Here is a 26,887-nt window from a genome sequence, read left to right as displayed (position 1 = left end):
CCAGATGGCGGAGTAGTATCTGGGGATAGCTCTGCTTGCACCCCCATCCCATGGAGTAGCCTGGGGGCCATCGGGTACCCCGAGGGTGGAGGAGGTTTTGGGGCCCGTGTCGGTGACTCATGCAGGGGAGGTGCCAGAATACCACAGCACCTTGGACATACACCCCCCTCATGTCTATGGCATATCTGGTGGGCAGAGGTTGGAACAGGGTGACACAACGTCACTTGGGACACCTGAGCAGCAGCGGGCCCATCCAGGCCCAGAAGATGCCCGCCAACGGGGACCCATGTCACAGGGCGGGAATCAAAGCAGGCCACCTCCATTCCTGCTGTACAGTCTGGGAACCACCTAGACACACCGTTAGGGCCATAAAGGCCATAAAGTTAGACACCAGTTAAGTTGGCATGTTTGCGGGGCACAATTTAGTTATAGGTCTAGTGCACAAACCTGTAAATATTTGTTCCTATTAAACACCTGTTGCCACTGTTATAGCCCATCTCAGATGGGTCTGAGGGTTGGGCTGGCTAGAGAGGGTGGGAAATGGAAAGATATTGTGGGTGACCCTGGCTTCCCAATCCCTCACTCCCCCCCACCCCCCCCCGACCATCCTCACCACCATTGCTCCCAGGGATTCAATGGGACCGTGTGATGGAATGACTAGTGCGCATGCAGGGGTCACCCAGGTGAATGGTGGAAAGTGCTACCATGGGCAGGAGTCAGATGTCAAATGATGCGGAGAACCAGAGCTCATCACAGAGCAGGTGTCATCACCCTTCATCCCATGGACCAAACCCGCTGATGCTGCTGATCCCAAGCCCACAACCCAGTAGTGCGGCAGGAATGTATCATGGAGAGGGTTGCAGGTGGGTGGGGGTGGGGGTGGGGATGGAGGGGGAAGGGGTGTGGGGAGTGAGGGGTTGTGGTGGTGGGATGCAGTGTCCGTGCCCCTGGCCAGTCCCTCCCCACCCCTAGTTTCTGAACCTGGAGGTGATCAGAGCGTCCCGTGCACGCTAGCCCTGGCACACGCATCGTGCATGCTCCTGTGTCTGCCTGGGCACCATGTCCTGCCGCTCTCGCCCTCCCCCGCATTCTCCTCGAGACCTGACAATCCTCCACATCATCCCTCTGCTGCACGATGTTGTGGAGGATGCAGCAGGCTGCCACCATGCGGGCAAGCCTCTCAGCATCATACTGGAGGGTCCCTCTAAAGCGGTCCAGGCACCTAAACCACATCTTCAGGAGACCGAAGCACCGTTCAGTCAGGCTATTGTTTGCTGTATGGGTGTCGTTGTAGCGGGTCTTCCCGTCGGTCTGTGGCTTCCGGATAGGTGTCATCAGCCATGACCATCGATAACACCGGTCACTCAGGAACCAACCCACCAGCCAGGGGAGTCGAGTGTGCCAGGATGAAGGCATCGTGCACACTGTCCGGTTATCGACCGCATAGGTGAATGATGTGCAGCTGATGGTCACATAGCAGCTGCACGTTCATCAAATGCTACTCCTTTCAGTTTGTGTACAACGGTCTCATCTGCAGGTGCTTGTACGGGGACATGCATCCCGTCGATCACCCCCTGGACATCCCATATTTGATGGCGAACCCCGTTGCCCTGGCATCCTGGTGGGCTCAGTCCACATTGAATTGGATGTATTGAGGCACCTGGGCATACAGGGCCTCCGGGATGGTGCGGGTGCATATGTGCACTGAGGCATGTGAATCCTGGACAGGTCTGCACTTGGTGCCTAGAAGGATCCAGTCGTATGAAAGTTCACCTTGACGGCCACCGGGAACGGGTGTTTTTCCCCATACCCCCGCTTCCATCATCTGGCAGATATGCCTCACAGTCCCACTGCTCAGCTGGAGTCTTCGACAGCATGCCCAGTCCGGCAGGTCCTCGAATGACAGGCGGTGCTGGTATACACGAAGCCTCATGCGGTGCCTCCTTGGCACTCCTCCTCCTCGGCCTGTCGGGCGGCTGGCTCTCCATCCTGGGCGGCTGTTTCCTGTTCCTCGGTGGCATGCTCGCTGCTGCAGCTTCCTCCTCCTTGAGCAGCTCCAGTTCGTACAGACGCAGGGCATCCCCCAGGGATACAGCGACTGGCAGGAAGGCCACCATTGCTGATTGAATTCCAAGAACAATTGTCTGCAGGGGGTGAAAGGCCAACATGTGAGCATAGTGCATACCCCCCGTGCCCAACCAGGTGCCCAACCCAGTTGGCACTGCGCACTCTGTCCCCGTATGTCGTCCCCTCATCCCCTCCCCTGGCCCCATCGCTGCCTGGCACCATGGGGGCCTCTCGCTCTGCTGCCTGTTCCTGATGCCTACTGTCGGCTGGCACTGCCCTTGCCAGGGGTACACTCCATGGCCCCCACTCTGCATCCCCGTAGAGGTTGCTGTGGACATTTCCCTGAGTGGGCTGCCGGTGGGTGGCGGCCGGGTTGGGGGGGGGGGGGGGGGGGGTGGTGGCAGAGAGTGAGGTGGGGGGATGGGTGGGTGGGGGCACCCATACAGCCGGTGTCACTCTGTAGAACTAGGGGCTAAGATAGACGGTCAGTGGGTGCGCAGCAAGATGGTTGCATTGCAGGCCGCGGTAATGGCTGTCCCTGCCTGGACACTGCCCCAGTCCCATGGGGGGGTCACCCTGGCCACTCAGCCTGTTCCTCCCTCTCCCCTCATCCCAGCCCTGACAGAGCAGCCCTCACCCCAGCCAGCCCAGCCAGTGTCCGGCATGGCAGCCCACAGTCGCTCCTCTCTGTGTCCTACCTCCTCTCTCCTTCCATCAGCCACAATGTCAGTTTCACGATTTTTAAAAGCACAAGGGAACCGCGGCATCAGAAACTTGGCCCATCGGAGTAGAATCACACAGACCCCGGAGAATATTGGGTCAGGTCCACTAATGACATGCAAATGGTGTTTACTGTACACGTGTTCCGGAATGCATTGATGCCACTGTCAAGGCGACAGAGAATTCCGATTTGGCATCAAATCATCGCCCGCTGTGATTTTGGCGTCAGATCCTATTCTCCGGCCAATCACGTTTCCCAATTTCGACATCAGCCAATGGAGAACCCCACCCCTGGTGTGGGGTTTTCAGCTGTGTTGATTAGTTAATGGGAAAAGTACCTCTTCTGTCGTTGCCTACAACATGTTTCATCAGGGTTGATTGTGACTTGTTTGTTACAGTAAAAATCATAAAACATGAAATCTGTTGTGCGATTCTTTCCATTGGTTGATGGGAAATTCATATCTTTTTAAAAAAATTATCTGACCCTACATGGGTTGTGATGTTTGTCATACACCACTAGCACACCGTGGAAGCAGTATTATCCACAGAATGCACTGCATCATCTTGCCAAGTGCCAATTTGATACCACCTCCTGACCTTGTGACTGTCAGCAAAAAGGCCAAGATGAGCAACATCATAGAAACACATTCACGTGCAAGTTCACTTCACCACCCTGACTGGGACTTTTTTAACATTCCATCATCACAGCTTGGTTCATTCCCTAGAAGTCTTTACAAATCGTTATTGCAGACGACAGTCACCAGAAAAGACTCCCAACAGTTCAAAGAGATGAACTAATTTGGAGATAATGCAGCTTTGCCACTGTATCCTACGTTAAAAAAGACATAATGATCTGGCAAATCAACAAAAGAGGCATTAAATGCTTTATTTGTTCATTGCACGTGCTGTCAATTGATGATAATGTCTCACCAGCAGAGAACAAGCAGGTCAGTATTAGTAAGGTCAGTTGATTCATTTCAAGTTTCCTCCACAGCCCGAATATCAGTTTCCAGTTAAGATTGTGATAAGATTCCGTCACCTGCAGGAATAGAGAGAAACGATTTGAAAGCATACCAGTTGAGCCACGGTTTTAATCCTCACAAGAAGATTATTGCGGGAGTAAAATAATGGAGGTTGCGGGAACACTCTGAGGTTTGGTACTTGATTATTATTGTGACTAATCATAGTTCGTGTGCAAAATGAGTGTTCTGTTTATTTATTAAAATTTAGAGTACCCAATTAATTTCTTCCCAATTAAGGGGCAATTTTAGTGTGGCCAATCCACCTAGCTTGCACATCTTTGGGTTGTGGGGGCGAAACCCACACAAACATGGGGAGAATGTGCAAACTCCACACGGACAGTGACCCAGAGCCGGGATCGAACCTGGGACCTTGGCGCCATGAGGCCGCAGTGCTAACCCACTGCATCACAGTGCTGCCCTAGAGTTCTGGATATGAGCTAAATGTGCCGATCTAGCTTTGCATTTCCTTTACTTTTATGGCTTTGTATTGAGCATGTATAGGTTGTTTTACTCCATATCTCCATGCATGGAAGTGTTCAGGACTTCCAATTGTACCCTTAAAGGCTTGGCGATAGGGAGAAACTGAAGCTTTTCCAAGTGCATGGAACGATTCCCTTAGATGCTAAAGTACAGGAAGCAGAAAACTTTATAGTGATCTTTCTGTGACAGAATTTATTATTCAGCTGTTGTTAGTGTATTTCATACTAACTGAAAAGGTCCATTAGAAATAAATGACTAATTGCATTCTGGATTAACTCTATATGTCTTAGCCCTGCTGCCTCACTGCGCTGAGGTCCCACATTCGATTCCGGCTCTGGGTCACTGTCCGTGTGGAGTTTGCATATTCTCCCCGTGTTTGCGTGGATTTCGCCCCCATAACACAAAGCTGTGCAGAGTAGGTGGATTGGCCATGCTAAATTGCCCCTTAATTGGAAAAAATTAATTGGAAAACTCTAAATTTATAAAAAATAAATAAAAACTCTATATGTCAGGTACATTACAACATTTCCAAGGTGTTCCTGGGCATTGATAAGAAGGAAATAAAGATTTTTTGTTGAGTCTTTCCCTCATGTCCCAAAGCATGTTATAACTAACAGAGCACTTTCGAAATGCATTGCAAAGCAGCCAATCTGCACACAGCACGATCCAACAAATAATAATGAGATTGTTTTATTAAAATGAATTTACATGATGTTGGCATCTCTAGTTAGGCCAGCATTTATTGTCCATCCCTCGCAGCCCTTCAGAAGGTGGTGGTAAGTTGCCTTCTTGAACTGCTGAAGTCCTTGAGGCGTAGTTACACCCGTTGTGCTGTTTGGGACGGCGTTCCAGGATTTTGCCCTAGTGACAGTGAAGGAACGGCGATATATTTTAGGCTGGTGACTGACTTGAAAGGGAATCTCCAGGTGGAGGGGTTCCCAAGTATCTGCTGCTCTTGTCCTTCTAGATGGTAGTGGTCGTGGGTTTGGAAGGTGCTGACTGAGGAACCTTGGTGAGTTACTGCAGTGCATCTTGTAGATGGTACACACAAGGCTGCCACTGTTTGTCGGGGGTGGAGAGATTGAATGTTTGTGGAAGAGGGAGCAATCAAGCGTGCTGCTTTGTCTTGGATGGTGTTGAGCTTCTTGTGTGTTGTTGGAGCTGCACTCATCCAGGCAAGTGAAGAACATTCCATTACAATCCTGACTTGTGCCTTGTAGATGTTGGGCAGGCTTTGGAGAGTCGGGTGGTGAGTTACTCGCTGTAGAATTCCTAGCCTTTGACTTGTTCTGATAGCCACAGTATTAATATAGCTAGTCCAGTTCAGTTTCTGATCAACGGTAACCCCCAGGATGTTGATTGTGGGGAATTCAGCGATGGTAATGCCATTGAATGTCAAAGGGCGATAGTTAGATCCTCTCTTGTATTTCATGGTCATTGTCTGGCACCTGTTTGGCGTGAATGTAACTTGCCACTTGTTAGCCCAAACCTGGATATTGTCCAAGTCTTGCTGCATTTGGACATGGACCGCTTCATTATCTGAGGAGTCACTAATGGTGCTGAACATTGTGCAGTCATCTGCAAACATCACCACTTCTGACCTTATGATGGAAGGGAGATCATTGAAAAAGCAGCTGGAGATGTTTGGATCTCCAACCACCACAACCATCTTCCTTTGTGAGAGGTATGACTCCAACCAGTGGAGCATTTTCCCCCTCATTCCCATTGACACCAGTTTAGCTAGGGCTCCTTGATGCCAAACTCGGTCAAATGCTGCCTTGATGTCAAGGGTGGTCACTCTCACCTAACCTCTGGCATTCAGCTCTTTTGTCCATGTTTGAACCAAGGCTGTAATAAGATCAGGAGTTGAGTGACCCTGGCAGAACCCAAACTGAGCATCTATGAGCAGGTTTTGCTGAGTAAGTGCCACTTGAAATTGAAATTGAAAATCGCTTATTGTCACGAGTAGGCTTCAATGAAGTTACTGTGAAAAGCCCCTAGTCGCCACATTCCGGCACCTTCCCGGCACTTGATAGCACTGTTGATGATTCCTTCCATCACTTTGCTGATGATGGAGAGTAGACTAATAGGGTGGGTTGCATTTGTCCTGTTTCCTGTGTACAGGACATACCTGGGCAATTTTCCACATTTCCAGGTCGATGCCAGTGTTGTAGCTGTGCTGGAACAGCTTGGCTAGGGATGCGGCAAGTTCTGGAGCACAAGTCTTCAGGACTAATGCCGGAATATTATCAGGATCCATAGCCTTTGCAGTATCCAGTGCCTTTAGCCGTGTCTTGATACCACGTGAAGTGAATCGTATTGGCTGAAGACTGATATCTGTGATGAATGGGGACCTCCGGAGGACATCGAGATAGATCATCCACTTGCCACTTCTGGCTGAAGATTGTTGCAAATGCTTGAACCTTGTCTTTTGCACATATGTGCTGGAAATTGAGGATGGATATATTTGTGGAGCCTCCACCTCCAGCAAGTTGTTTAATTGTCCAGCACCATTCAGGGCTGGATGTGGAAGGACTGCAGAGATTAGATCTGATGCGAGATCATTGTGGAATCACTTATCTCTGTCTATTATGAGCAGCATGATGGAACAGTGGTTAGCACTGTTGCGTCACAGTGCGCCAAGGTCCCAGGTCCGATTCCCAGCTTGGGTCACTGTCTATGCGTTCTCCCTGTGTCTTCGTGGGTTTCCTCCCACAAGTCCCGAACAATGTGCTGTTAGGTAATTTGGACATGCCGAATTCTCCCTCTGTGTACCCGAACAGGCACCGGAATGTAGAGACATGGGGCTATTCACAGTAACTTCTTTGCAGCGTTAATGTAAGCCTACTTGTGACAATAAAGATTATTATTATTATTTATCCTGTTTGGCACAGGATTAGCCCTCTGTCTTTCCTTCACCAGGTTGACACCTCATTTTTCAGTATGCCTGATGTTGCTCCTGGCAAGCTCTCCTGCACTTCTCATTAAACCAGGGCTGATCTCCTGGCTTGGTGGTAATAGTAGAGTGGGGGATATGACAGGCCCTGAGGTTACAGATTGTTGTTAAATACAGTTCTGCTGATGGCCCACAGTGTCTCATGGATGCCCAGTCTTGAGTTCTAGATCTGTTTGAAGTCTATCCCACAGTGATAGTGCCACACAACACGATGGAGGGCATCCTGAATGTGAAGACGGGACTTTGTTTCCACAAGGGCTGTGAGGTGGTCACGTCTACCGATACTGCCATGGACAGATGCATCTGCAGCAGGTATATTGGTGAGGATGAGATCAAGTATATTTTTCCCTAGAGCAGCACGGTGGCGCAGTGGTTAGCATTGCTGCCTATGGCTGAGGACCTGGGTTTGAATCCCGGCCCTGGGTCATTGTCCGTGTGGAGTTTGCACATTCTCCCCGTGTTTGCATGGGTTTCACCCCCACAACCCAAAGATGTGCAGGGTAGGCGGATTGGCCACGCTAAATTGCCCCTTAATTGGAAAAAATAATTGGGTACTCTAAATTTTTTTTTAAAATATGTTTTTCCCTCTTGTTAGTTCCCTCACCTTCTGCTGCAGTCCCCGTCTAGCAGCTATGTCCTTTATGACACGGCCAGGTCAGTCTGTGGTGGTACTACTGAGGCAGTCTTGGTGATGAATATTGATGTCTGCCACCCAGAGCATATTCTGTGCCCTTGCCACCCTCAGTGCTTCCTCCAAGTGGTGTTCAACATGGAGGAATACTGATTCATCAGCTGATGGTGGCCGGTACGTGGCAATCAGCAGGAGGTTTCCTTGCCCATATTTAACCTGAAGCCATGAGACTTCATGGGGTCCAGAGTCAATGTTGAAAACTCCCAGGGCAACTCCCTCCCCACTGTATATCACTGTGCTGCCACCATGTGCCCAAGCATCTTATTTGCCCAACTGCACCTTAGTTTCTCACAGTTAACAAAAGGAAGCTGCATTTAAACAGTCCCTCAGCACGCACTCCCAGTCAAGTCAGGAGGATGGCAGCATGGAGATCAGCTAATCGATTTGGAGATGCTGACCTGGCCAGGCTTCTGGACGTCATGGAACTCCTGAGGGTGTAGGAGAACCAGCAGTGCGGTGACAAATGCCACCTTGGAGGCAGTGACACTGTAGTTAGTGCAGGCATGACCAATGTAGGATGAAGGTGAATGACCTCCTGTGAGCTGCTTGTGTAAGTTACCACTCTTGGCATCAATTCCGCCTGTCGTCCTTCAATTCACAAAACCCTCCCTACCCTCAACGACCGCTGCCCCCCAACAATCTCCGCCCCTCAATCCACTGGCTGACGCCTCACACCTCCCAACATCTGACCTACAAGCTTGTTCCTGGTGCCCACACATGCCACCTGTTATAGACCTCCTGGCCCAATCAAAAATGCAGCTCACAATGCCCTCTTTTATCCCTGCAGGAGAAGATAGCCCATAATCGGAAGGAAAGGGAGAAGATGGGGAGGCATAATTCCCAGAGGTCCAAGACCCCACCCCCTATGAGGAAAGGGTCCTGGAGATCATGGGGTTGCCCAACGAGAGAGCAGTGACCAACAGCAAGGTTGGCATTTGACAGAGAATTGAGGATCCACTGCCCCTTCAACAAGATAATCTGTCTCAAATGAATTGTTGACGTCCCAGAACGTTTCCTTCCCTTTCACTGAACTCATGTCCATTGACTTGCAGGAACGCAATGTGATGGGGCCGGGCCATCCAGAGTCATTGCCCTCACAGCTGATGATGCACCCTCAAGGAGGAGGAAGTTCTGGAGTCCATCCCGGGGCCTTCCACCCAGGAGACCCAGGCGGTTGTCAGTCCTTTTGAATCCCCCTCTCCCGACACCGGCACATCACAAGGACAGCGGGAAGAACAGGGTGGCACAGCAAAGGCCACAGGGCATGGAAAGCAGCAGACTGCCTCCACCTCTGATGTGAATCCTTGACCTAACACTAGATCACGAGGATCAAGAAGTTTTCAGAGCATTAAGTGGGCACTGGTGAGGTCACTATTCATAGCTAGGGGGAATGGATAGTTGTCCCATTAAAATATTCACCTGAAACATGTGAAGCCTTTGTCATTTTAAGCTTCTCAACAGTCCTACCCACACACCCACCGACACACACCCCCTTTCCCCTTGACCACACCACAACCCCTCTTCCCCACAGTGGTCCAAAATTAAAAGTTCCCGATGCAGACTCCGTCATGAGGATGGGTGTGATTGTGCTGTCAGCAGAATGACAGGAGTCAGACTTAATCAGAACCAGAGGAGCATTGGAGTTTTGCTCACATCACTAGGTCATCACTTTCCTGCACAGTCCCATCATGCTGGTGTAATGTTATATGGACCCTTGAGGGAGGGGGGATGATGTTGGCCAGGGAAGGGGGAACAAGGTGTTTGGGAAGGGATAGTGTCAGCAACATTCCTTCCAATTGGCAAGGCCAATTGGTGGAGGTGGGCTGGTTGGGGTGTAAAGCTGACAGAAACACAGCCACGTCTCTGGTGAATCTGGAGATGCCTCATCATTTCCACCCTGGTCCTCCTGGCATGTGGGACTGTTGCAGCCGTCTGTCCTCCATCCTCCGGATCCTCCTCAAGCTCGTTCTTCAGGCCCTTCTGGTCCAACTCCTCCTCAAACAAGGCAACATGTTCCTCCTCCTCCTCCTCATTCAGCATACCATCCTGCTGACGTGCAGGTTGTGGGCCACAACAAAGCGGGAGACCTTCTAGGGACTGTTGTAGCCATCTGGGATGGCCACTTCCAACTAAGCACAGAGCAACTCGCAAAGACTGATGGGTAAAATATACAAGCCAAGAGTCAGGCAGGTTCTGAGCCTGAAATGAATATTTGTCAGCATAGTCCAGACGGTATCGAAACCCCGTTCCATTAGCATGTTAATCAGGCCGATTAGCAGGTGATGGCACATCTCCCCCAACACAAAGGACTGGTACTCCAGCAACCGGGACAGTCGCAGATATTTTGGCGCCACTCCCCGTCCAAAGGAAGCACAAACCACGGGGTCAATGACCGCTTGGGACATGCCCAGCTATCCAGATCCCCACCCACTTATTGGCTAAGGAATCGAACGGAGTGATCAGGGATCACCCAATTAGTGAGGCCCAAATCGAAGGACCGCCCAAAAGAGCGCGAAAACCCCCCAAGTATAAAGGAACAGTTCACCATATGCTCGCTCTCTTTTGGCCTTTGGTACCCCGGTCATGGCCATCGCCAACTACAGCAACACCAGAAGCAAGTTTGAGTTCAATGGCCACTACCAGACGGATGAGCCCAGCTGAGCAGCAGTTACCACTTCGAACCCAAGAGATCCAGAATTAAACAGTGGCCACTGTTTCCTGACCTAAACCGGGTGCCCGAAGTTAAGTACAGCTTGTCTTAGTAATAGGTGTAGTTAACTAGTAGTGTTTATGTTGCATGTTTGATTGTTTGTAAATAAAGTACTCTTGACCTTGAACTAACTAACTGGTATTTGGCTCTTTGATTGATAGCCAGTTGAAACTTGTGGTGGTATCATTCGATACCTGGCGACTCTAAGCATTCGGACATAGATAATATAGAAAGAAGACAAATTCACTGATTGCCCTAATTGGAACAGAGCCAGAGTAAAGACCTAGCAGTAGAGATAAAACGCACATCAGTTATTGGTGACATCTGACGGGACTCGACCCAGAAGTGATCGTGCCACTCCGAGAGAACCAACAAAAGCATTTGAATTAGAATCCAAATTGGCAAAGTAAAAGAAACCACAAGCAAAACCAGTATCGATCAAACCTCCAGAATTCGGAAGTGTGTAATTTGCATGCATACTAACAAAGGGATATAAAACTCGATAGATTTTGTTGCGAGAAACTTTTGGGAGTTGCGTAAACCGGAAAATAGCGTAAGCCGTACCCGTGTTTGCACCACCACTTTATTCCCCCTTGTTTCAAATTTACGGTAAGAGACAAGAGTATTTGTAGGGATGGCCATGAAGGCAATGAAACGCCTTATGCATCCACAAGAGCTCGATGTCGCAGCGACCAATAGATCTGAACAGTATCCCATTTGGGAAGAAGAGATCAGGAAGTACCTAAAGGGGAAAGGATGGTCCCTATGGTCTGAGTTTTGCGCGAATGAAGAGACAGGTCCTGGCAGCATAAGACAGACTTGGTGGGACAGCCTGACCGAGATCCATAAAAAGAGTTTGACTAAGGTTCATAAGCCGATGGCAATCGTGTCCTGTCTGGCACAATTGCGAGGCACAGAGGAGGTCGTGAAGATGGTCTGCAAGTAGCTAGAGGAAAAAGAGAAAAGTAGAGAGAGAGATTTAAGTGAATGCGAGAAGTACAGCTACGGGAGCAGTTAGCAGCGAAGGACAAGGAAATGGATGATGTCAAGAGGGCACATCAATCCTGTCTTGCCCACCTTAGCAGCTTCCAAATCCAATATGATAAGGCTTACCAGGACACACAGCGTGCTGTAATGGTAAGAGAAGAGACAGAGAATCAGGTACAGATCCTAAAGAAACTATGCGATGATTTAAAAGCAGCCCTCCGAGCACTCACAGTTCCACCACGGAACAGAGGCAGAGTTTGGTAGACCATGCCAAATGCAGGCAGCAAATTGCAAGGCTGCAATCCCTGCTATCAGTTCAAAATGGGTTTAGAGACATCTTTGGCCCACAGCTAGGCATGGAAGACGGCTCTGATTGGCAGGAACTCAGTGAAACGGCCCAACGGTACGTAAGTGAGACCAAGAATCAAAATAGAGCCCCCCAGACCCCAAAGAGAAAAGCACCTGCACCACCGACTGCACAGGTAGCACCCAACCCAATGAACCCCATTACCATGCAGTGCAGGGTTACCACGGAAGACCGACCCGATTTCATGTACACCACCCTATTATCGATCACCCAGTTACGAGAAGCCCACGAGAAGATAGAAACTTTCCACCCCACATCAGACCCAGACAACTTTTTCGAGTTAGTGAAACAACAGACCCTCATGTACGGTTTAGACGAGCCGGAGCAGGTAAAGCTCATAGTTGTGTTCTCAGACCCCTCAGTTAGTTCAGCCCTTCCCGAGCCACAAAATGTAGGAGGAGGTAGCCTGCAATAAATGAAAACAGTCATTTTAGACACCATAGGATGTAACAGAGAGATCCGGTAAATGGACTCAATCGGTGCAGGCAGAAAAAGGGAGAGCATCCAACAGCGTTTGCTGGATGCCTTTGGATCCATTTCACTGCGGTATTCGGTGAGTTAGCCCGCGCCCATTTATCAGTAGACAATACGGCCAAATGAACCCGTACTTTAGTGTCCCACGGCACAGAGGCAGGACAGAAGGCCTGCGCCAATTATGACCCCTCAGACCCAGCGCACAATGATGTGTAAGTTCTGAAACAATTGTCCAGAGCTCGGGAACAGTCGGTACAGAAAAAGACAGAACATGAGAGAGTAGATGCCACAATGAACCCAGTAAAAGCTCACCAAGACCCCGCATGGGTAAATGAAGGCAGAGGTACAGCGCAGCACCCCAAGACACAGGGATGCTATCATTGCGGACAGAACGCCCAAGAATGTCAAGCACCCCCCCCCCCCGAAGCAACAAAGGAATCAGCACCCAAACGCCCCTCCCAGAAACAATACCCGACCCATTCACAGCGTTAGCGCCCGACCAGATAATTCAGCCATGAATGGCACCGATTGACGGTGTTTGGGCTCCCCAACTTGCGTCTGCGATACCCTTTGGGATAAGTCCGGAAGACCGGCCATCGCAGGCACAGTCCGGGGACACCCCGCAGAGTTCCTTTGGGACACAGGAGGGTCCAGAACCACGTTAAACTCCTCCACCATGTACCAGAAAGAGATTTGGCCCACCACGGATACCATTACCTTTAGTAGGTTTACAGGTCACCTCCAGCAGGGACACATCACAGCCCCTATGGACGTACAGCTCGGTAATATCAAGACAAAACACTCAGTTATTTTAGTAGATTTGCCCCAGGCAGCAGAATACATTCTAGGTATCGATTTCATGAGTACACACAACCTCTCATTCGATCCAGTTAACCGATGCATCTGGAAAATGGCTAGAGCAGCACGAGCCCCCGCCATGCTCACAGTAGGAGATTATGCCCATAGAATCAGCTCAGTAGGAGAGTACTGGTTTGATCCACAAACCATTACCACAGACAAAGCAGTTAGAGAGGTGTTGAAAAGACATAAGACAGCATTTGTCTAGCACAAGCACAACTGCGGTAAAATCCCAGGTGTTGTAAACATTATAGGTCCCGATCCCAAGCCCCAGAAACAGTACGGCTTCCCCCAGCAAGCCGAGGGAGAGATAGCCAAGGTAATTCAAAGCTTATTGAAGCAAGGCATAATTTGACCCATCGCATCGACAAATAAAGCCCCAATTTGGCCAGTAAGGAAACCCGATGGATCATGGCGACTGACCATCGACTACAATCGAATTGAACAAAGTGACTCCCCTAGCAGCCCCCACCATTGCCACAAGTCCTGAGACCATGTTGAGACAGGGGCTCCAGTCGAATTTTTTTTCCATATTAGATATCAGTAATGGCTTTTGGTCCATAGCACTGGACAAAGCATGCCAGTATAAATTTGCGTTCATAGAACATAGAAAAAATCATAGATTATCATAGAATTTACAGTGCAGAAGGAGGCCACTCGGCCCATCGAGTCTGCACCGACTCTTGGAAAGAGCACCCTATCTGAGGTCAGCACCTCCACCCTATCCCCATAACCCAGTAATCCCACCCAACACTAAGGGCAATTTAGCATGGCCAATCCACCCAACCTGCACATCTTTGGACTGTGGGAGGAAACCGGAGAACACAGAGGAAACCCACGCACACACGGGGAGGATGTGCAGACTCTGCACAGACAGTGACCCAAGCCGGAATCGAACCTGGGACCCTGTAGCTGTGAAGCAATTGTGCTATCCACAATACTACCGTGCTGCCCTTAAGAACAAATTAATCTACACTCCATTATTCTACCATAATCCATGTACCTCTCCAATAGCCGCTTGAAGGTCCCTAATGTTTCCGACTCAATTACTTCTACAAGCAGTGCATTCCATTCCCCCACTACTCTCTGGGTAAAGAACCTACTTCTGACATCCCCCCTTTTTCTTCCACCATTCACCTTAAATTTATGTTCCCTTGTAATAGTTTGTTCCACCCAGGGAAAAATTCTCTGACTGTCTACTCTCTCTATTCTCCTGATCATCTTATAAACCTCTATCAAGTCACCCCTCATCCTTCTCCATTCTAATGAGAAAAGGCCTAGCACCCTCAACCTTTCCTCATAAGACCTACTCTCTATTCCAGGCAACATCCTGGTAAATCTCCTTTGCACCTTTTCCAAAGCTTCCACATCTTTCCTAAATGAGGCGACCAGAACTGCACTCCAAATGTGGCCTTACCAAGGCTTTGTACAGCTGCATCATCACCTCACGGCTCTTAAATTCAATCCCTCTGCTAATGAATGCTAGCACACCATAGGCCTTCTTCACAGCTCTATCCACTTGAGTGGCAACTTTCAAAGATCTATGAACATAGACCTCTTTCTACTCCTCCACATTGCCAAGAACCCTACCGTTAACCCTGTATTCCCCATTCATATTTGTCCTTCCAAAATGGACAACCTCACACTTGTCAGGGTTAAACTCCATCTGCCACTTCTCAGCCCAGCATTGCTTCCTATCTATGTCTCTTTGCAGCCGACAACAGCCCTCCTCACTATCCACAACTCCACCCATCTTCGTTTCATCTGCAAATTTACTGACCCACCCTTTAACTCCCTCATCCAAGTCATTAATGAAAATCACAAACAGCAGAGGAGCCAGAACTGATCCCTGCGGTACGGCACTGGTAACTGGGCTCCAGGCTGAATATTTGCCATCCACCACCACTCTCTGACTTCTATTGGTTAGCCAGTTCGTTATCCAACTGGCCAAATTTCCCACTATCCCTTGCCTCCTTACTTTCTGCATAAGCCTACCATGGGGAACTTAATCAAATGCCTTACTAAAATCCATGTACACTACATCCACTGCTTTACCTTCATCCACATGCTTGGTCACCTCCTCAAATAATTCAATAAGACTTGTAAGGCAAGACCTACCCCTCACAAATCCATGCTGACTATCCCTAATCAAGCAGTGTTTTTCCAGATGCTCAGAAATCCTATCCCTCAGTACCCTTTCCATTACTTTGCCTACCACCAAAGTAAGACTAACTGGCCTGTAATTCACAGGGTTATCCCTATTCCCTTTTTTGAACAGGGGCATGACATTCGCCACTCTCCAATCCCCTGGTACCACCCCTGTTGACATTGAGGACGAAAAGATCATTGCCAACGGCTCTGCAATTTCATTTCTTGCTTCTCATAGAATCCTTGGATATATCTCATCAGGCCCGGGGGGCTTGTTTATCCTCAAGTTTTTCAAAATGCCCAACACATTTTCCTTCCTAACAAGTATTTCCTCAAGCTTGCCAGTCTGTTTCACACTGTCTCTCCAACAATATGGCCCCTCTCATTTGTAAATACTGAAGAAAAGTACTGAACGAGTACTTTCCTATCTCTTCAGGTCAATACACAATCTCCCGCTACTGTCCTTGATTGGACCTACCCTCGCTCTAGTCATTCTCATATTTCTTACATATGTGTAAAAGGCCTTGGGGTTTTCCTTGATCCTACCTGCCAAAGATTTTTCATGCCCTCTCTTAGCTCTCCTAATCCCTTTCTTCAGTTCCCTCCTGGCTATCTTGTATCACTCCAGCACCCTGTCTGAACCTTGTTTCCTCAGCCTTACGTAAGTCTCCTCTTCCTCTTAAAAAGCCATTCAACCTCTCTTGTCAACCATGGTTCCCTCAATCTCTTCCCTGCCTGACAGGTTCACTTTCCAGGGACAGCAGTACATGTGGACATGCCTTCACAAGGCTTCCATAACACCCCCTCCATCTTTCAAAGACAATTGGCAAACGGATTATCTAAATTTTCCCGCCCTGAATGCCTTGTTCAGTATGTGGACGATTTGCTCCTACAGACTGACATCAAGGAAGAGCACATCTCGCTTCTTTCTGAATTATTAGAACTCCTTACAACGATTGGATGCAAAATTAACCCCACGAAAGCCCAAATCCTTCAGGAAAAGGTCACTTATTTAGGTACAGTCATCATGCATGGGAAGCGTGAAATAGAACTCAAACGGATTGATGCCATTGTAAATTTGCCCTTGCCCCAAAACGTTACAGCTGTCCAGTCATTTTTAGGACTGGTTGGCTACTGTCAGAACCATATCGACGGATTCGCCACAAAAGCAGCCCTACTCTCCGGGTTATTAAAGAAACAGGCAATATTAAAGCAGCACAGCTCGCTGCAGCTGTTCAACTAGGCACTAAATGAAAGCAGAGTAAGGCCTGCTTTGATGAAACAGTACACCCGACAGAGTATACAGTCGGACAGCAGGTAATGATCACCTTGTACAACCCTAGCTCATTCCTCTCCCCCAAATCTGCAGGACCCTATTCAATTGTCAGACAAGGCAAGCCCCTCGGTTTATAAAATCACGTTTTCAAATGAAAAATCAGGATGGTTCCATGTAAATCAGCTTAAGGTTTATGGAACACAGTGCAGCCACTTGCACAACCTCTCATTGGCGATGGCAGACACTGAGGACCCGCCCACTGACAACCCAAGTTCCCCCACCCCAGCAACAGCAGCACATCCACAGACATGGCCTTGACCACGCCCCCAGAATCAAATTTTACCCTGACGCTTGATTCAGCTGCGAGCGACAGTGACAGCACTACTGACGCGCCTGAAAGACCCAAACAGAGATCCCACGAACCAGGCCCCAGTCAGTACATGCCCAGAGACCATGACCACGATACGCTCAGCCCCTTTGAAACGATTTATTTGTCTACTCCGGAACCTGACCCACCACCCGACGATAGCAATACCCCACTGACAACCTCCCTACGGACCATGAAGCACTGGCACTGTGACAATTCCTGTCGCTTGACGAGAAATCACGAAATGGACCCCACATTGGCACATGCCGGGTTAGCACGCAAACTCCATGAAAGAGTTTGGCACCCAGGAGATGGAGACAGCTACGAGTCTGACTCCCACCATGGTAAGCCCTTTGCAAATCTGTTTCAAATGGAATCTTGAGGTGTCCAGATGTTTGTTTATTTGTGCGACTACTCGTGTTGATCTCACTGAATTTCTTGATACAGTTTCTTCTTTCAGTCTCACACCAAAGTTCTTGATGCAGCCATAATTACTCATCTGCGCCACATGGCAGTTAGTGAAACAAGTTTGTCGGCAATCCATATTGTTACAAATTTGTTCCGCTCTTGGAAGGTCACTCAGGCAGTGGAGTAACGGCACTGATCCCCGCCCTGCCTGGGGACCCCCTATACATTTGGTCAGCCAAGCCTGGGTAGTGGAGCAATGGCACTGATCACCACCCTATGCGGGGATCCCACCCTTTCTTGCCTTGCCGCGGACCATACGCACCACCCCATTAGACTACTTGGTTTCAAAACCTTTTTTCTGTTCTTTTCTAGTCCTGTGGTTTAAAGAATGCACTTTGCCACAACCTTTGCCCTTGCCGGCAACCCGTCAGTTGCTATTCCCCCACATACTATTTACATGTAAGAAATACCTGGTTGGAGAAACAAGTTTGCAGAGGACGGAGAATTTGTCCGCCCACTCAGCTCATCGACCACAGGCTGCGAGAGTGCTTGCGCTGTGACACTGAATTTTTTTTTTGGGATGTCTTGTCTCCGCAAATGGTTGTTTAAAAAAAGAAAATGAGGGAGTCACATGTGGTGACGATTATAATGGGAGAACTGACGTTAAGGAGACGCAGACGGAAATACAAGATGTTAAAACAACATGATGATAACAAACCCTATGCTTGTTCCCTTAGAGAGATACAAAGACAATCGACGGTGAAGGAAAACCAAACCAAGATTAAGACGACCCTGATAATCGGCATCCGATCGTTGCTGCAACAGCCCAATTGCGCGCGTTACCCACTTACCCCCCTCACCACATAGGCCCCGAACACAACCACCCAATACAACGCCCCCAGCCCGGACACTACACCGCACACCCAGCCAGCCACCGACACCCCCACATGGCGTGAGAACCTCATCAAGTGGTATTCACTGTCCTACATTGGAAGCCTTACTAGCAATAACCATATTGTACAGCATCATTTAGACAATTAGACTGCGGAAATGGAGACTGAGAGCCTCCCGCCCCCCCCCCCCCCCCCCAGTATATACATTCAGAGCCCCCAACAGTGCAGAAGGAGGCTATTCGGCCCATCAGGGCTGCACCAACCCTTGGAAAGAGCACCCTACTTAAGGCCACACCTCCACCCTATCTCTGTAACCCAATCTTACCTAACCTTTTGGACACTAAGGGCAATTTAGCATATCCAATTCACCTAACCTGCACATCTTTGGACTGTGGGAGGAAGCCGGAGCACCCGGAGGAAACCCACTCAGTCACGGGGAGCAGGTGCGAACTCCACACAGACAGTCACCCAAGGCCAGAATTGAACCCGGGTCCCTGGAGCTGTGAGGCAACAGTACTAACCATTGTGCCACCATGCGGCTTCTCTGGCCCATTCCTCAGTCTGATGAGTGGACAGCCCTTGAGGGCATGCCGCGGCCCCAAGTAGACATGGTGCCTTCTCTAGCCTGCATGGGCCTTGATGCCTTCAGTCTGCTCGCCTTGCCCGTGATTAGCAGAACAACTGCAACGTCCGCCGGATCAACACTAATACTAATTGTTATATCTGGAAGGATTTGCAGAAGGAAAGAGGCCGACAATAAGTTATAGATCCATCCCGGGACCCTCAAATCCCCCAAGCTTCCCCCACCCTTACCATGACTATCCCACCTTCTCTCAGAGTACCATCAAGTGAGCCAGATGTTCAGGTAAACCTTGCTCTGCACACTCACCACTGGCCAGATCAAGAGCTTTCAGACCCCAAACGTCTGACAGCAATATTAGGGAGTTCGTGCTCAGCTGTCATCCGCTCATCAGGATAATTACTCCTTGTCCGCAAGATGATCCTCAGCGGTGAAGCCCTGCTCTTTACTGTTTGATTGTTGGTAGCTGCATCTATGGTGGTGACCCTCCAAGAGTACAGGAACGTTATTCAGGCAACAAGGATTGCTGGGCATGCAGTGTACGAATCACCCTCTGAGACATGGAACCTGAGCTTTCGAGGAAGCACTTTTGAGTTCAGGAGTGTGAAGTGCTATCACAACCACCAAGGCTAATCCCTCCTTTGAGATAGCCTTCAGCTGGCAAGCTAGAGTCTGCTCACAGGCAATGGGGTGTGACAGGACCTAGGTTCGATTCCCGGTTTGGGTCACTGTCTGTTCGGAGTCTGCACTTTCTCCCCATGTCTGTGTAGGATTCCTCCCGGTACTCCGGTTTCCTCCCACAAGTCCCAAAAGACGTGCTGTTAGCTGAATTGGACATTCCGAATTTTCCTTCTGTGTACCCAGTGGCAGTCCCAGTAGTGTGGCAACTAGGGTGAAAATTTTCACAGTAACTTCATTGCCATGTTAATATAAGCCTACTTGTGACACTAATAAAGTTAATATTGTTATTAAATGGAATGTGAACACCCAAGTACAAAGGTAGAAAAGGCAGTCTGCAACATTGAAAGCACAGTGCATCTTGGAACCTCAAGGGTGGTGGGAGGTTGGGGGTGGGGGGTGAAATGCACTTTCCTGAGACAAGCTGCAGCAGGGCTCTGCCTTGTGAGGGTTTGGCAGGACAAATGGGCTGCAAATGTGGTTGGACCTGCTCTGAGTCTCCACAATGCTGAAAGATGGCTTCAACACCTTACAAACGCTAACTCCCCCTCTGCACCACCCCTCCACCCCGGCCCAGGGACAACCACCGACCTGGCCCCCCCTCCAGCCCTCCAAACAATCAGGCCAGCCCCCTTGAAGCTGCATGCCAGTAAATGGAGATGGCTACTCGCCTCCTCAGTCCCTCTCAGCATCCATTGTGCCAGGTCCCCGTTTTTGTAGAGGAGTACTAAATGTCGGCTGTATGTCTTCTCACTAAGGGGGGTAGCGGGGGGGGGGGGGGGGGGGGGGGGCAGTGACTCCCAGGAAGCAGCATTAACTTTAAATTCACTAATGTGATTAAAATGAATACAAATGCGGTTTAATCAGTTTCTTGCCCTCTCTGGGCGAGATCCTGATTACGCCACCGGGAGAGGGCCGGGAGAATGGTGAACTTTTTGAAGCCTGGCCCGACTCCTGTTTTTGGTCTTTGCCGCTATTCACCTGGCATAATGGGATTGGCGCAGGTCACATCACGGTGGGAAGATATCTCGGCTGTTGCCACAGGAGAAACACAAGATTGAAGACCTAGGTATAAACATCCATCACCCAGGAATGTAACTCCACCAAAACTGGAGGTAAATTAGAAATGAAACCAGCAAAAACATTGTAGATGCAGGTTCAGAAAGTGAGCAAGCGAGGCCTGACAAGATACAGCAAAAACAGTCAGCAATATGGCTGTATTGGTCTGTCAGAGATGATATCGCACTGGAAAATGGTGCTGTGTTAGTCAAATCCAGAATAGTCACACTGAGCACAATGCAAGGAGGACTTGTCCAAAAGATATATGAGTGCCACAATGGGATGGAGACATGTAAGCTCAGGGCCAGATCAACTGTGTAGAATCATAGAATCACCGGCCCCTGGAAAGGACAGCCTACTTGAGTCCCCACCTCCACCCCACCCCCGTAATCCAGCAATCCCACCCAACCTTTTTTGGACACTAATGGCGTTTATCATGACCAATCCACCTAACCTGCACATCTTTGGACTGTGGGAGGAAACCGGAGCACCCGGAGAAAACCCAACTCAGACACTGGGAGAACGTGCAGACTCCACACAGACAGCGACCCAAGCCGGGAATCGAATCCGGGTCCCCAGTGCTGTGAAGCAACAGTGCTAATCACTGTGCTACCGTGCCACCCCTTTTAAAATTCATTCATAGGATATAAGCATCGCTGCCAAGGACTGTATTTGTTACCTAATGCTAACTGTCCTTAAATGAAGATTTATCAGCCATTTCAGAGGACAGTTAAAAATCAACAACACTGCTGTGGGGCTGGAGTCACATGTCATCCAGACCAGGTAAGGATGACAGATTTTGTTTCCTGAAGATCATTGGTGAACCGGATGGGTTTTTGTGACAATTGTCATCCACCAATTGCAGTGTAAGGATTTGAACCCACACCCCCAGACAATAAGCATGGAGCTCTGGATTACCACTACACCACCATCCCCCACTCAAATGTCACCATCTGCAGTGGCAGGATTCAAATCCGGGTCCCCAGAGCATTCCCTTGGGTTTCTAACTTACTGGCCCAGTGAAAATACCACTTCCCACCGCCTCCCCTACTGGGTAGCGATATACAATGACATTGAAAACACGGGCCTGTATGTTCAGGATAGCAGGAGCACGAGGAGCACACCCGTGCCGACTCCAGCATTGATTGGCACAAGGCGGGTCTTACGCCCTCATTCAGGAGTAAATCTTGCCTGAGAGAGCTGCTGAGTGCAATTTGAAGAGTCTTCTCAAACAGTGCATTCAGCAAAATCCCACAATTTTAGCTTGGCTGACAGCCAGTTTTATGAGCAAACTGAAACTTGAACCCTTAAAAAGATTGCAGAAAACAGCAGTGTCTGTTTTTTTTTGCAAATTCCTGCTGTCGTTGGGGGTTCTGTTCCTGCGATTTCTCACAAAGGGCAAAATTGCAAACAGCGAACATAATTTCTAATGGGAGTAAATTAGATAAGTTCCAACCATCCCAAAATGGGCATGTTAATTGGGTTTTTTCTCTCTCCCTAAGAGACGACTCTTTACTGAAGGCACCAGCTAATCCTTTTTGCGCTGGTCAACAAAATCGCAAAGGAAAAAGTCGTGAATTGTGGAACTTTACCATAACTCAATTACAGTTAAAATTCTTTTAAAATTCATACTTGTGCTGATTTTCCTTACATTGCCCAGATTGTGCTGGCATAGTAGCAAAGAAAAAAAGGGAAGTATATATAATTGAAAGAGTGCGACAAAATGAATCATATTACGATCTTGGAATTGACAAAGTTGCAATGCTTCTATTCCAGGGTGAGATATGGAGGAAGACTTAAATGAATGTAAATTGCAATTACCTTTTGTTGGTCAATGCTTGTCCATGAATCACAGAAATCAGCCTTCTTTTAGAGTTTCTACTGTAAAGTCAAAGTTGTTGCCTCAGCATGTCTCGGACTTCCTTGGATAGCAGGACTCTGATTGGCTTGATGATTGGAAGAGGCCTTGCAATACTTACCCCCTGAAACTTCCTTTCAGACAATTATACGTGGCAGGTCTAAGAGGCACCAAATAATTAAATAAGCTTTACTTTGCATTGACTTCCTCTGAACTCACTTGCTGCTGTTTCGAAATAAGGGAAGTGAAACCAACTGAACAAAAATGCCTTGTTGGCAAACACAAGCCAATGAAAAGGCAAACAGGTCAATTGTTCTGGGGGATTTTAGTACATATGTTCAAAAATCTTGTGGCTAGCCACAGAGAACAGATGAATAAATTGTCTTCCCATTGATAACGGTTACACTGTTAATGGGAAAAGAATCTTTGGTTTGCATGCTGTGGTGAATGTAACTTGGTAATTCACACTGTATCTTTTTAAAAAAATTTAGATTAGCCAATTATTTTTTCTAATTACGGGGCAATTTTAGCGTGGCCAATCCACCTACTCTGCATATTTTTGGGTTGTGGGGGCGAAACCCACGCAGACACGGGGAGAATGTGCAAACTTCACACGGACAGTGACCCAGAGCCGGGATCGAACCTGGGACCTCAGCGCCGTGAGGCGGTTGTGCTAACCACTAGGCCACCGTGCTGCCCTTCACACTGTATCTTTGTAAGTGCAGTAGCGTTATCCGACCACTAGGGGGAGTAGCTCTGGGAATGCTCAGGAGTATGTACAGGGCTCCACCCTTGGCTCCGCCCACAACTCCTCCCCCTTGTGCTGCTGTATAAATATCCTTGTCCAGAGTCAGCCTGCAGTTCACCGAGAGTTCATCAATGGGTAACAGGCTGGCTCTGTAGTAAGTAGATTAAATCCTCTATTCATATTGGAAAGCACGTGTCTGGTGAATTGATGGTTCCATCACATGCATAAACACTCTCTCAGCTGTTAGGCTAATATTTTTAATGCAATACCAAAGGTTCCACCTCAGAAATCCAGGAACGTTGCTTCCTTCGAATGTTTTCTGCTGAATGTGGAATCCTCACTGCAGGTTATTTTTTAAGGTGAACCCACAGGTATGGCTGTGTACCTACCTGATGCAAAATTCGATTACAGAGCTTAGGAGTGAATAATGCAGTCTGAAAATACAGTCCCTCGTCCATGCCGATGTAACTGAGCGTGCAATGTCGTCAGGCCTCATTCCCGACATCAGCATGCCCGATAATACGGCAGGTGGGTGGGTTTAGAAATTGGGAGTGTGCCAGTGATAGTCAAATCTAAGTAAATAGGATATTTAAGTTTGTTAATGTCCCAGTTAATTCAAATTATATCTGGTGGAAATAACAAAACACTTGGAAAGTGCGATCACACCAGGTGGGGCAAAGAAATTCTAATAAAGGGGAAATTTAGCTTGGCCAATCCACCTGCCCTGGGCATCTTTGGGCTGAGGGAGTGAGACCAACGCCGACATGGGGAGAATGTGCAAACTCCACACAGACAGTGACCCGGGGCCGGGATCGAACCCGGGTCCTCGGCGCCATAAGTCAGCAGTGCTAACCACTGTGCCACTGTGCCGCACGTTCCTATTTTTTTCAGTAAGCTTGTATGAGTGGGTTAAAGTCTTTGGCTGAGTCCTGAGTTTGAGCTCGGCAGTTCTGGGTGTTATGACTGCCGGCAGCGCTTAATATATAAAACAACGCTTCCATTTTATACTTTCGTTAATTCGAGACTTTTGAATTCTTCCTGCTGAGAGTCGAATTTAGACCCTCACCAGTATTTCAGCCTTCTTAATAGAGAAACCATGGGAATAGTTGTCTCTGGGAGACAGAAGGGCTTCTGCTGCGCCTTGTATATATATATATAACCAGAGACAGAACTACCTTCAGACAACCAAGACACGGTGCCAGAGGGGGTTCAGGCTCCCAAGAGCCACAATTACTTCTCTTTGTGACATGCTGGCAGACGAGGTCTCTTTCTACTGTGTTCGTGATCACCCAATATTTGTAGCTGTAAAGGTGACTGTTGGACGAGGCTGCGTGTGGAGACCTCAGTGGCATTAGCCTGCTGAATACCACTGTATCACGGTATCCAGGCCTTCACAGACACAATGTTCAGAAGGGTAGGTAATTACATTCCTAACTCAATGGACTGCCAGAGTCAACTCAAAAGAGCCAGAGGGTGTGTGGCAATCTCATGTTTCCCCAGGGTCTATGGAGCGTTTGAGTGTATGCACGTCATCCGAGAGGCTTCAACTGACAGCCATGTACATTTGTTTTTAGCATGTGCAGTGATCATCAAGCCATGACATATTTTCCGCAGTGGCTAAATGCAGTTCCCTGAGCTCTCCACTGAATTTTGTTAGAGGGCAGTTTTCAATGATGTGAGTCATTGATTTGGGTAAACGGGAACTGCAATCTGGGCTCCCTGCAAGTTCCCATTTTTAACCATAGAATCACCAAATTCTTACAATGCAGAAGAGGCCATTTGGTCCATCGGGTTGGCACTCACCCTCTTGTCCTGATTTGCTGCACAAAGGCCAAGGCCAGTGAGGAAATAATTGAGGAGTGCCCAATGCTGGCGCGGCAGGTTGAAGCCAGATGGGCGGGCTGTGGAATATGTGATGAGGAAGTGGTTTCTAATGGTGGAGTGTTGGTTCCATTCCCGCTGCCACAGGGCCTCTGCTGTTATTCCTTGGCTCAATGGTCTTAGCCATACAGGCTGGCATGATGGGAGGTGAGCAGCAGGGATCACCAGGTGGTAGCAATTCATCTGAGGATGAGGATGAAGATGAAGTGAGGGAATACCCTGATGTGGCCATAATAACAATAATAATCTTTATTACTGTTAAAAGTAGCCTTACATTAACACTGCAATGAGGTTACTATGAAAATCACAGGGGATGAAATAGCATAAGTACCAATGGATAGGACATCCTGGCCTTAGTGCTGCGAGTACTGCATCTGTCTCAACATCATTCTATGTGAAATGTGAGATTCATGGTTATGTTCTGTAAACACCCTCACTGGTTCAAGTCCTGAGGCATCCTGACCCAACTCATAATCAATATGAGACACATAATTAACATACTAAACACACCCATGTAACCTGCTTGGTGAAGGGCGGGATTCTCCAGGAGTCCTCCGCACCTCCAGGGGCTAGGCCAACGCCGGAGTGGTTTGCGCCCCGCTGGCCTACGTGGAAGGCCTATCGTGGCGTGCCAGCCGGGGTCGAAGGGATTCAGTCGGCCGACGTGGGTCCGCGCATGCGCGGGAGCGTCAGCGGCTGGGCCCCGATTGCGGTCCAGGCCACCGTGGGGGCACTCCCCCGGAGCCAGATCGCCCTGCGCCCCCCCCCCCCCCCCCCCCCCGAGGCCCGAGGACCCCGGAGCCCGTCCGTGCCGCCAGGTCCTGCCGGTAAGCGACCAACTCCAATTTACGCCAGCGGGACCTGCATCGAACGGGCGGGACTTCAGCCCATCGCGGGCCGGAGAATCGCCGGGGGGAGGGGCCCGCCGACCGGCGCGGCACCATTCCTGCCCCCGCCAAATCTCCGGCGCCAGAGAATGCGGTAGCTGACGGGGGCGGGATTCACGCGTCACCCCGGCGATTCTCCGACCCTATTGTGGTATATTCTTAAAGCATTTCCCCATGCTCCAGCACAATGCTACGCCCTCCCTTGTGCTGCACTAGAGAGAGGCTGATGATCTGCTACAACTCTTGCCCTAGAAGGTTTCGGTGGGCATCCGCTCTGCAGGTCCAGACTTGAGGGCACCGCCACGTGAGAAGACTCCTGCAGGGTGGCAGGTGCCATGGTAATAGTGGGCGAAGTATGTGTCAATGGTGAATGGGCGGAGGAGAGGCTTCCCCCAGAAGCACCGTGAGAGGACATTTCGGGTGGCAACAGCTGCTGCTATCCTCCGTCATAAAGACCATTTGGTTCTCTCTTACTTCCCGTGAGATCCCAGGAGCTGGCTGAGTGTCCAGGTTCCCAATACGCATGAGTCCCTCAACTGAGAGCCGAGTCGATAGAGTGTAGGTCAGAGCGCGTACTTACGATTGCCCCTCCAGGACAGTCATCAGTCTGTCCATGGAGAAAGCTTGTCTTGCCATAGAGTACATTACATGATCTGGATGGACATCTTCATAGTCTGCGCTGGAGCACGCAGCTTTTATGGCAATTTAGCACAACCAATCCACCTAACCTGTATATCTTTGGGTTGTGGGGGTGAAACCCACGCAGACACGG

General features: G+C 49.1%; 1 protein-coding gene across 4 annotated transcripts in view; it reads right to left on the bottom strand.

Moving 5' to 3' along the window:
- Positions 1 to 19,082, bottom strand: part of LOC119967922 (interferon alpha-inducible protein 27-like protein 2A) — a 53,876-nt gene extending 34,794 nt beyond the window's left edge. The window contains exons 1-2 of one of the 4 annotated variants that reach the window (XM_038801037.1): positions 18,946 to 19,082; positions 3,718 to 3,826 (exon numbers count right to left, since the gene is read on the bottom strand). In XM_038801037.1, coding sequence (XP_038656965.1) covers positions 3,718 to 3,826; positions 18,946 to 18,948 — 112 coding nt within the window. In that variant the 5' untranslated portion in view covers positions 18,949 to 19,082. Of the gene's footprint in view, positions 1 to 3,717; positions 3,827 to 12,297; positions 12,371 to 18,945 lie in introns of those variants that run through there. The other 3 variants (XM_038801021.1, XM_038801043.1, XM_038801030.1) reach the window with 3 other exon arrangements.
- Between the last annotated feature and the right edge of the window lie 7,805 nt (positions 19,083 to 26,887).

This window comes from Scyliorhinus canicula, chromosome 1 (assembly GCF_902713615.1).
Source record: "Scyliorhinus canicula chromosome 1, sScyCan1.1, whole genome shotgun sequence".
Lineage (NCBI taxonomy): Eukaryota > Metazoa > Chordata > Chondrichthyes > Carcharhiniformes > Scyliorhinidae > Scyliorhinus > Scyliorhinus canicula.
This window is presented reverse-complemented; position numbering and strand designations above follow the sequence as displayed.